We start from the raw sequence: 11,342 nt of genomic DNA, 5'->3' as shown, positions 1-11,342 counted from the left end.
CATGTCAAGACTTTGATTAAGCCATAATGATATATCAAATGCCCAATGATTTATCCGATTCCATAGTTCAGCCTTGATTTCTCAGTTATTATTTAAATTTATAAAAATCAATAAAGGTTTCGTTTTACAATTTATTTATTTAGAATTTTCATTGTTATTTGAGAAACGATATATGTTCTTCAAGATGGGTAACATTATTTGGAGAAATTACTTCTTGTTTTATCAAAGGTTTGGGGCGATTTGGTGCGACGTATGAATAATATAGAAATGAGACAAACAAACAAAAAATATCTTTCATATTTTTGTATATATATAAAAAAATTAATAAAAGGGATAATAGTCACAACAATCATAATAGTATTTAGAATATGTTTATCTGCTTCTGTTTTTCCAGTCGGGCCACTGCCATTAAGATTTAAGGTGAGCAATGATGGTGACGATAGAGGGAAAGAGAGTCGGACCATGCTTACCCACATGTCGGATTTTTTTTGGGGGGGGGGGGGGGAGGACCTTCACCTTGAGAAGCCATAAGCTTCCATCAAGCCCAAATGAATTGGGCAAAAATTGAGGGCCTAAATCCATATAAATGTTTACCACTCCTCCTCTTTGCTTCAGTTTCATTGCAAATGCTTTTTGATTACAAAATGGCGCAGGTGAAATACAGCACCACCCTATAACTCATTAACAAGTAGAGTCGAAAAAATAGACCGAACCCATCAGATTGACCTATTTAGGCATGAAAATTATAAAGGCTAGGCTTAAAAATTTTTCCTTCAAATAAAAAACATGTTTAAAAGGACAAGTCCTATAAGGCCGAGAGTCGGCCCATTTATATTTTTTTTATTTTTTAAATGATTCTAATATTATTAATTTTTTTAATTTTAAATAATTTTAGATTTTATAAAATGGTTTGATTTATTTGATTTTAGACAACAGTTTGTTTAACTAATAGTTAGAATGCAAAATTTAAAAGTGAAATTTCTATGAAAAAACTTGATATTTTTACCACTAAAGAAGAACATACTCGTAATGATAATAATGATGATGAGATTTTAAAAAAGTAATATAGTGTTTGTATTTGTACTCTTGATCGAATTTTTGAATGTTGTTGTCTTATTAATAGATGTTTTAGATGTTCTTAGATGCTATTGAATATTTAAATATAATGATATTTTCTGTTTATCACTTAATTTGATTCATATATATGCATTTTATTAATAATTTTATTGCTTTATTTTTATTTTTATTTTTTTTATAAAACATATGAGAAATATAAAGCATACACTTTTTCTTAAAAGGGCTAAAAAGCCTGCGGGTTTGTCCATCAACTTAGAGGCCAGAAGTGACAAAATAGGATATTTCTTAAATTCTGACCCAACGTGGCCTCCCCACTTAAATCCACGGCCCTATATACCAGCCTTGTAGGGCGGGCGGCCCATGTTCTCCGCACTACAACAATAAACAACGAAAAACATTCCCACATTGTAACCAAAGAAAAAAAATCATTCCCACATTTCAATATAATACTCTTCCGGTCCTTAATATAAGACCCATTTAACTAATTTGATTAGATTAAATAAATTAGGTAAGTTCATTAATTATAAGAAAAGTGATACATTTTTCCTAAAACACCATAATCATCTTTCTTAATACCCCATCTCCCTCTTCTACTTGATTATAGTTGAGGGAGTATCCATAGGGGTAATTTAGAGAAAATTAATAAATATAAAAAATGGGTCTTATATTTAGGACCAAAACCAACTTAAGAATTGGGTCCTATATTAAGGATAGGAGGAGTAATATCTTATCCAATGTTATGTTATGATTATCTCTTCCTTTGCTGTTGTCAATTTTCCCCCTTCGCTCTTTTTCTTGGGCCTGACTTTTGTTGTTTTAATTCTCAAATAAATATTATGTGACCAAAACATGTACCGCCTGGAACTATACGGGAGATATATTAATCCATTAATTCAAACGGAAATTTATAAGCATCCACCTTATTAATACCTAGGAAATCTTAAATTATGGGACAACTGAACTAGGGTTTAAAAGTTTGGAGTCCCTGTTCAACGACAGACATAAAATGTTGATATTCATCTGTCCTAAACACCAAGCCAACCTCAAGCCCACCCTCTTCAGATCCACTCTCAGCAAGAGACATGCATTTGAAAGTATGTACCATTTCAACCTTCTTAGGTCTCCCAAATCCAAAGTCAGTCTCATAAACGGTGAATTTTGGCGACCCCGTCACTAACACCGTACTTCCTAACACGAACGTTTTCTGGAATTTCTCATTCCACTTTTCTGCATCTTTGAAAGGTTCTTTCTTCATATCTTCTATTTCCCTTTCAATCACCTTCACAGCCTTCAAAAACCCTTCCTTTCCTTTCAGCTCTTTTCTCTTCAGCGTTGCATTACATCGCGTTATGCAGTTTCCGAAGTAGTTATTTTCCACTGGATACTCGAGGCGGTTTCTGCAATCTGCTGCAAAACGAAAGTGCTCATCTTTCTCTTCTTCATCGTCATCTCTATATCTCGTCTTAACATAACATGTCCACACAAAGCCGCATGTCACCACAAACTTTGATAGATTTCTCGGTGCGTGGGATCCGTCATTTTTTCCCCACTGATCCATTGCCCACTTTCTCAGTACTTCGATGTCTTTTCTGCCAAACACAATCGTAGCCTTGTAACTTAGGCCATCATCATCACTAAGCATACTCTTAGAAGTTTTACCCACGAGACTGTCTTTCCACGTTGACCTCTCCGTGAAATAGTCCCTCAAGAAAACAGCTTCAAGGCCGCTCGGGTCTTTGATCACTTCCCTGTCATACGACGGCGGTGACCTATCCAGAAAAGTCATATCTCCACCATCGAATCTACGTATAGAAGCCCACGTTTTCATGAAATGACTGCAACAATTAGCATCCATCACGTGGCAATACGTGATGGCGATACAAAGGCCAGCGTTAGGAAAAACCGTGACTTGCAAGGCTACGATTGGGAAGACGAACGTGGGGTCGTCAGTGCCATCGACGTTTCCATCCACTGTACTCCACGATAGCTCGGGAACCAAGCTATCTAATTCTCTGAGATTCCTTGGGCAGTTTGCTGAATAATGATTGAAATTATCAGAAGCGGACTCGACCACAGTTAAGGTGATGGAATCGTCACGGGAGCAGCGGATAAAAGGCTTTTGAGGGGGCGGCGGACAGAGGAGGTTTCCGGCGAGAGGGAAGAAATGCTGGAGTGCGACGGAGAGAGAGTGTTTGAGAGAGGGAAGGGTAGTGCGGATGAAATAGTGAGGAGGGTAAGGAAAGTGGTAAAAGAATTGACGTCTGACATAGATAGGACCCGCAAGAGAGATATCTAGGAATGTGAGGGGAAGAGTGGTTCTGCCTGGGGATATTGCTGGACCAACCTTAGACTGCTCAAGAAACTTATAAGGGCGTGCTTGTTCCATTGGAGTGATCAATCTGATCATTAAAGAATAATGAAATATTGGCTTTAAATTAGGAAGCATCGCAGTGGTGTATATATATATAGAGAGAAAGAGCAGTGCTGTGATGTGATGTGTAAAGAAATCAGTTTCAGTACTCGTCATTTTGATGAGCATCATAAGCTCATCAGATTTAAATCGTCTATATCTGATTTGAACAGTTTAGATTTAAAATCTTTAATTAATTATTTTTAAATAAAAAATATTTTAGATTTTATACCTATTAAAATAATTACATTAAATAAATAAAAATAAGAAATAAATTAAATTTAGATTATCCAAATGAAATATAAATTATCCAGATTTAATAAATTTAGAGTTCTCATCAAAACAATGAGCACCTAAGTTGGTTTCGATGTGCAAGTGCCGGCCTTCTGCAATAAGCGTGGCTGACGGGAGTCCAAGTAAATGACATGATAAGCCACGCTTCCGAGGGGCCCTCCAATATTTTAATTACTAGTTGTTGAATACTAATTAATTTGTTATCCTTGGTTTGATTTTGTAATTAACTACTAACAACTTTCTTTGAAAAACTTTGAAATTTGAATGATTATTAATTGGACTCATATTGCTTGCCCTCAAGCAAACTAAATCAGGGGTATATGCTTTATGCCTCTTTTGTCAATCTTCCATTTGGCCCTATTTATAAGTTTTGAATTTAAAAAGATATATAATTTATTTTATAAGTTTCAGCTTAAATTTGTTTTAATATTTAATATATATTTTCAATTTTATATTTAATTATTTATTCTCTCACTTTTGCTATAATACCTCATATCATGCATTCTTTTTTATTTTTTTATATATTATAAGAACATATTTTAAAATAAAAAAATATTTTTAACATTTTTATTATTTGTAATTAATTTTAACTTATTCACGAATTAGTTATTTAAAACTTATCGCGACATGAAAAACAAATCAAATATGATTTGTCAGGGAGATAAGGGATTTGTGAGACTCTTTTTAAGGGGGTGTTTAGATAGAAACCAAACCATGGTTTCAGAAGTGCTTTTACGAATTACGAAGTAAATATGTGGAGGAGATTACCTCGTTTTACGAAAAAGTGCTTCTGAAACTATGGTTTTGGGTTTCCCAAACACCCCCTAAGTAAATGATGACAAAGAGGTCGTACAGTCATTATCAAATGAGAAAAAAATGTGATTATAAATGAAGGAAAACATGGATAAAATTAAAATAGTCGATGCACACTGCACACAGGATATAGGCGGAGTGCAGAATCTGGGCAGATAAAAGGAAAAATTATCACTGCTTGACATGATACATTTTAGTAATTAAATTTTTTGTATTGAATTATAGTATTGTACCATACATTGATTTTCTCTAGATTAATAAAAAGGTAAATTTTTATTTCAAATTTTGGTTGTTCTAATTAATTATGCTTGTGATGTTAATTTAAGAATTTCACATTCTATTTCGTTTTTATTTTTTATTTTCAATTAGTTATTTATCTATAAAAAATGCATTCGATAGATCAGATCTTCTTTTCTTTTCTCCAATCTATTGCCGACATAAAATATTTATTGATAGTATTATTATTTTACATCTAAGATAAGGGGGAATATATTAATGGGAGAATTAGAGAGAAGGACCAACAGGGAGTGATATTTGTGAGAGAGGACCATAAAAATTAAAATTATTTAAAAGGCCAAATATTCAAATATAAATTTAAAAATATCATATTGTCCCTATCCAAACCTCCTACATTTTCTCCTCTATTCCCTCTTACATTTTATTTTAAAATTAACGTGAATCAACAAATTTCACTAAATTAAACCTAATTTCTCTCAAAGTTTTCAACCTGGCTAAAATCAATTTAAAAAAAATGCAAACATTTTTTATTTATGTAAAAATTAAACTTTTATTTTCCTTATAAAAAATTAAAATTTTCTTTTTAAAATTGTCACGGAATTTAAGAGAAAATAAAAATTATATAATTTTATTAAAATTTTGATTATTATATAATTTATTATATACATTGTTTTAAAAAATCCAAAGAAATTTTTTATTACTTGTTTTTTTTTATAAGAAATTTATATAAGATTTTAATATAAAAATTCATGTAATGTTAAGAAATTTAATGAAATCATTTTCTTTAAATTTTTTAAAATTATTTATGTAATAAATTATGTAATAATCTAAATTTTAATAAAATTATATAACTTTTATTTTCAATGAAAGTATGTGATGGTTTTATAAAAAATTTTAACTTTTGATAAAGAAAATAAAACGTCAATTTTTAAATGATTGAACAATATTTGAGTATTTTTTAATTAATTTTTATGCAAGTTGTAAATTTTGAGAGAAACCATGTTTAATTTAGCAAAATTTATCAATTCGCATTAGTTTTAAAAATAAAATATATGAGAAAATATAGGAAAAAATGTAGGAGGCTTGAAGAGGAACAGTATGGTATTTTTAAATTTATATTTATATATTTGGTCCTTTTAAATAATTTTAACAGTATGGTATTTTTAAATTTATATTTATATATTTGGTCCTTTTAAATAATTTTAACAGTATGGTATTTTTAAATTTATGGTCCTTTTAAATAATTTAAATTTTTATGGTCCTTTTCTTTAAATATTATCCCCTTCACTCTAATTCTCCTGATATTAATATATCTGTGGAGGTGCAATGGATTTCAAGTGGCGGATAAAGACACGTCGACATCGATAATCCTGGAAGCTGGAAGGAAACAAGAGCATTTGGGGGGGGGGGAGGGGCAGGGGCAGGTACAAAGCTGGAGCCCCCGGGCCCCGGCCTAGTGAGTGGGCTAGGGGGTAGGTAGTATATTCCATCGAGATCAAGTGGGACCTACGTATCTTTGGCCGTGTTTGGTTCCATTGAAGGGAGGAGAGGGATTCAAACAGGGAACAAAAACTATTTTCCACGGACATTTTTACCTTATATTGAGAATACACATATTAACATATACGAGGGAGAATATTACAAAAAAGAAAAGAAATTTGGAATAGCTAAATAAGGTTTGGTTCTCACGTTTTAATAGACTCCGATAGTGTTTCACTGTTCTTCTTATATGTAAAGTAAATACTACTAACATTGTTAAGTAAATAATTATTAAGGTTGACTGTAAATTTTGCATCGATTTCGATACTCTAAACAAATTTTGACTGCAGTGAAGTGAGAAAGAACAAAAATAGGTATTCAGGAGAAGTGGAGAATTGCCCAGTAAGATCATCATCTTCTCGACATGTTTCGCGAAAGCTCTTTCATTCTTCCTGTAGTCGTTGTTTTATTATCGGATTCAGGATCTCCGGGAAGAGAAGACAAGGAATTTTGATGGTTCTTTTATCTCTAATTACGTGGAGAGTTTCTATATATGAAACGGATTAATGTAATGTCGTTTTCTCTTGGTGTGAAATTGGATTAATATCGAATCTATGTGCCACTTTTTGAATTGGTCTTTGCTGTTATCTGTACAGATTTAATTGTCTTGTATAGGTGTGTCAAGTCAACGAAACAATAATTGTGGAAGACTAACCACAGGGTCCAGACTTTTGACAGTTTCATAGCACTCCTTAAATGATATTTTTTCAATAATCGACATGATGATGTTTTGAAAATGGCCAAAAAAAGAAGACTATAAATAATAAAACACATGAAACTTCCTAATGGAGTGGAATTGGATAGTAGGAGTTAATATATTTTTTTTTACCATAAGCAGGAGTTAATGTTCAGGGGTGGGGTGATTAAAGGGGGAAAAACAGTCAAGTATTTTATGTACTAGATATTGTAAGACTGGTTCTACGAGGCCTTACGAAACTTCCAGGAAGCACAGAAATCATATTAGTGCTGGTTGGTTTGGCTGGCAAGTCTGCTCGGATGTGGTGGATTGGGTAGGACAAATCTCAATACATGATTTCTTTTTTGTGATTTTCCAAACAGTCAATTATTTGGGGGAAAAAAACCCTGCATTATTTGATAATTTATAAACAGTATGGTATTTTATAGATATATGGCTCTTTTTTTCTTTTTTCTTTTTTCTTTTTTTTGCATTGGCACCCGCTATCTTGAGCTAGACCATCTTTCAGGTATAATAATGGGCTCAAATTAATTCGAATCGAGGTATGATAGGAACCATTAATGTTGACACCCTTGTCTCTAATATGTTGCATTCCCAAACCTCAAATTCGAGACTCACAGTTAAATTAAAACAACCCCAGCTAGCTGATCTAATTGTCGGGATTAGATCTATGATTCTTTGAATGAAGCCCTCTTGCACTCTTGATTGAGGCTTTTTTTTTTTTAATACACAAGTATTCTCCTAATGGAAGCAGACACACTACTAAGAGAGTGTTTGGATGTAGACTAAACCATGATTTCAAAAGTGATTTTACGGTGTATATATATAAAGTAAATACGTAGAGAAATTTATCTCGATTTACAAAAAAGTAATTTTAAAAAGCATTTCTCCTAGTTTCCAAATACTCCCTAAGCACTAAATGTTAAACACTTCTTTTATAAGGATTTGAACTCTTGTTCTTCACGTGAAGAACTAGGTCCTTCTGCAAAACTCAATCCTGGTTGATGTTTGCTGTGCCTCTGGGATCATAGCCTCTCTGGACATCAGATATTATTGGGCCAATAACTTCCCCACGCTCGACCTCACCCACAGGCCCAAGTTCACACCTCAGAATTCCTTCGGCTGACCCTTGTCTTGTTTATTTCAACCTTGTCCTCCGTCTGTCCCAGGCCCAGCTCTAGAAAGGCCTGGGACTTTCACTTCTTTTAGATTCTTTCTAATCCCTTTTAATAGTTAAATTTAACATAAATATATACAATGCATACTTTTGACAATGGGAAATGAAATTGGATTAACCTGTCTTCGAGGCCACCAGATGCCAGCTTACCCACCACGCCAGTGAGTAGGCTTTGGCTTTACCTTCCTAATCGTTCTCTTGAAGGCCACATTCCTTCCGTTATCCTCCATAGCCTGCACCTCAATTCTCGACGGACAGAGAAATAACCCGCAATGAACTCACGCACAGTCTCAAACCCACACAAATTCGCCAGAACGGCAGTAGTAGAGCAAGTGGGGATCAGTATTTTGAGTGTAATAACCTTCCCATACGATAAAATTTGAGAAATCAAATGCATGGTAACTATATAATCTAATTCAGAAAAATAAATCGCATACAATACTGATTAATCAATACCTTGATTAGCATTTGGTATAATTTTATAATTATTCGGGAGTTAAATTGCATGTAATTATTGAATTAAATTAAGAGATTAAATTGAGTTGAAATTAAAAGTTGATCATTAGTTGGTTGTTGGGAGAAGATTTGATTAGTTTGGAGGTTAAAATAGGTGCTTTTGGTGTATGAATTTGACATTGAGTTAATTATTTATGTAGGGAACTTAAGCAAGCAAGAGAATAACTCATCATAGAATGGTACCGCAATATAGAAAGATAACAAATCGTGCTTGCCAGACATCTCTAACACATTTTTGGTCTTTTGAGTACAGTTAACTTTCCCATATGATATCCTCACAAGATGATTTAAAACAAGCTGAAAATCTAAAACATAGAGCTAAAACTTTTTTTTACATGTTTTGCATTTTTCTTCAACTCCTGAGTCCTGACATTGCTATAGTGAAAATTAGGATCAAAATTGCTGCATTTATAGACGTGGACAATCTAACATGGCGAGGGCCATGGTAGGTTTCAAACCAGAAGCTCTTAGTTTCGCTTAAATCATGATTTTTGAGAACTTTGGTCATCTGAAGCCTTATAGACCTTATGTGGGGCTTGGAAGCTCAGATGAAAGTAGCTGATGTTTTGGAATGCAGCGATATTGTGACATAGGCGGAACTTCATCAGGTGTGCAGGGTAAAGTGGCACTGTGGTGTTTTCCATTACCGTAGTTTTTGGAAGAGATACCCATGTTTAGTGCAAAGTGTCTCAATTTGATTGTTTCTTATAGGTGATTACCAGTGTTTAAAAAAAAGAAAAAGAAAAGACAATGCAACCATCACGTAGTATCTGAATAAGTATACCACATAAATATATTATTAACACGGAGAGAAACTACGCATCAAACTTCATCACGAATACAAACGAAATTAATCTTCAGTAATGACATGACGATACCGAACTATGCTTTGAAAGTTTGCAGTCCTCGTTCGACGACACACATGAAATCTTCATGTTCATGCTTTCTGAATACCAAGCCAACCTCAAGGCCGCCACCTTCTTCAGATCCACTCTCGGCGAGAGACATGCACTTAAAGGAATGTACCATTTCAACCTTTTTAGGTCTCCCAAATCCAAAGTCAGTCTCATAAACGGTGAATTTCGGGGACCCTGTAACAAGCACCGTACTTCCTAACACGAACATTTTCTTAAAGTTCTCCTTCCACTTTTCTGCATCTTTGAAAGGTTCTTTCTTCATATCTTCTATTGCCCCAACAATCGCCTTCACAGCCTTCAAAAACCCTTCTTCTCCTTTCAGCTCTTTTCTCTTCAGCGATGCATAGCATCGCGTTATGCAGTTTCCAAAGTAGTTCTCCTGTAACGGATCCTCGAGTCGGTTTCTGCAATCTGCTGCAAATCGAAAGTACTCATCTTTCTCTTCCTCATTCTCATCCCCATATCTCGTCTTAACCAAGCTTGCCCACACAAAACCGCATGTCACCGCAAATTTCGACAGATACTTTGGTGCGTTCGATTCGCCGTTTTTCTTCCACTGATATATCGCCACCTTTCTCAGTACTTCGATGTCTTCTCTGCAGAACACTATCGTTGCCTTGAAAAGGTCATCATCATTATTGACGACATGCTTGGAAGTTTTACCCACGAGACTTTCCTTCCACACCGACCTTTCCTTAAAATAGTCCCTCAAGAAAACAGTTTCAAGGCCCCTTGGGTCTTTGATCACTTCCCTGTCATACGACGGCGTTGACGTGTCCAGAAAAGTCATATCTCTGCCGTCGGATCTACAAATGGAAGCCCACGTTTTCATGAAGTGGCTGCAACAATTGTCATCCATCACGTGGCAATACGTGATGGCGATACAAAAGCCAACATTAGGAAAAACTGTGACTTGCAAGGCTACGATTGGGAACACGAATGTGGAGTCAGCTCCATTGATGTCTTCATCCACTGTACTCCATGATAACTTGGGAACCAAACATTCCAAGTCTTCCAGATTCTTTGGGTAGTTAGCTGAATAGTGATTGAAATCATCAGAAGCGGACTCGACTACGGTTAAGCTGACGGAGTCGTCACTGGTGCAGCGTATATAAGGCTTGTGAGGGGGCGGCGGACAGAGGAGGTTTCCGGCGAGAGGGAAGAAATTCTGGAGTGCGACGGAGAGAGAGTGTTTGAGAGAGGGAAGCGTAGTGCGGATGAAATGGTGAGCAGGGTAAGGAAATTGGTAGAAGAATTGACGTCTGACGTAGATAGGACCTGCAAGAGAGATATCCAGGAATGTGAGAGGAAGAGTGGTTCTATCTGGGGATATTGCTGGACCAACCTTAGATTGCTCAAGAAGCTTATTAGCGCGTGCATGTTCCATCGGAGCCATCAATGTGGTGATTAATGGAGAATGAAATAATGTTACTCAGAACCTGGGAAGCGATGTCGTGATTATCAAACTATTTATAGCAGTCTCGTTGGAAGTAGCGTGACCGTGGGGGGTCCAAGTTCAAACTTCAAACTGTTGCAGAGTCTGCATGGAATAATAGTACTGGAGAAGCGTATTCATGGGACTCTTCGACGTAATTACTGGTTGTTGAATACAAATAAAATATTGTCCTTCTTTCCTCGTAGATGAGAGGCCACATGCGAAGAAGT

The 11,342-nt window shown here is 35.0% G+C and overlaps 2 protein-coding genes across 2 annotated transcripts; both read right to left on the bottom strand.

The window, feature by feature from the left end:
* Positions 1-1,931: 1,931 nt before the first annotated feature.
* On the bottom strand, positions 1,932-3,493 carry LOC114751230 (coumaroyl-CoA:anthocyanidin 3-O-glucoside-6''-O-coumaroyltransferase 2-like). Its single transcript, XM_028939891.1, has one exon. It carries the CDS (start codon positions 3,482-3,484, stop codon positions 2,039-2,041), a length of 1,446 nt encoding a protein of 481 aa, XP_028795724.1. The 5' UTR covers positions 3,485-3,493; the 3' UTR covers positions 1,932-2,038.
* Positions 3,494-9,524: 6,031 nt separating this feature from the next.
* Positions 9,525-11,260, bottom strand: LOC114751219 (coumaroyl-CoA:anthocyanidin 3-O-glucoside-6''-O-coumaroyltransferase 2-like). Its single transcript, XM_028939882.1, has one exon. It carries the CDS (start codon positions 11,071-11,073, stop codon positions 9,643-9,645), a length of 1,431 nt encoding a protein of 476 aa, XP_028795715.1. The 5' UTR covers positions 11,074-11,260; the 3' UTR covers positions 9,525-9,642.
* Between the last annotated feature and the right edge of the window lie 82 nt (positions 11,261-11,342).

Source organism: Neltuma alba, unplaced genomic scaffold, assembly GCF_004799145.2.
Source record: "Neltuma alba isolate B1F8T4 unplaced genomic scaffold, ASM479914v2 tig00001130_pilon, whole genome shotgun sequence".
In the NCBI taxonomy this organism is placed as follows: domain Eukaryota; kingdom Viridiplantae; phylum Streptophyta; class Magnoliopsida; order Fabales; family Fabaceae; genus Neltuma; species Neltuma alba.
The sequence above is the reverse complement of the archived record's forward strand: the minus strand, read 5'-3'. Positions and strand labels throughout refer to the sequence as shown.

Bases quoted from the DNA above. Each gene is read 5' to 3' on its own strand.
- LOC114751219 (XM_028939882.1), bottom strand. From the start codon at position 11,073: ATGGCTCCGATGGAACATGCACGCGCTAATAAGCTTCTTGAGCAATCT.
- LOC114751230 (XM_028939891.1), bottom strand. From the start codon at position 3,484: ATGATCAGATTGATCACTCCAATGGAACAAGCACGCCCTTATAAGTTT.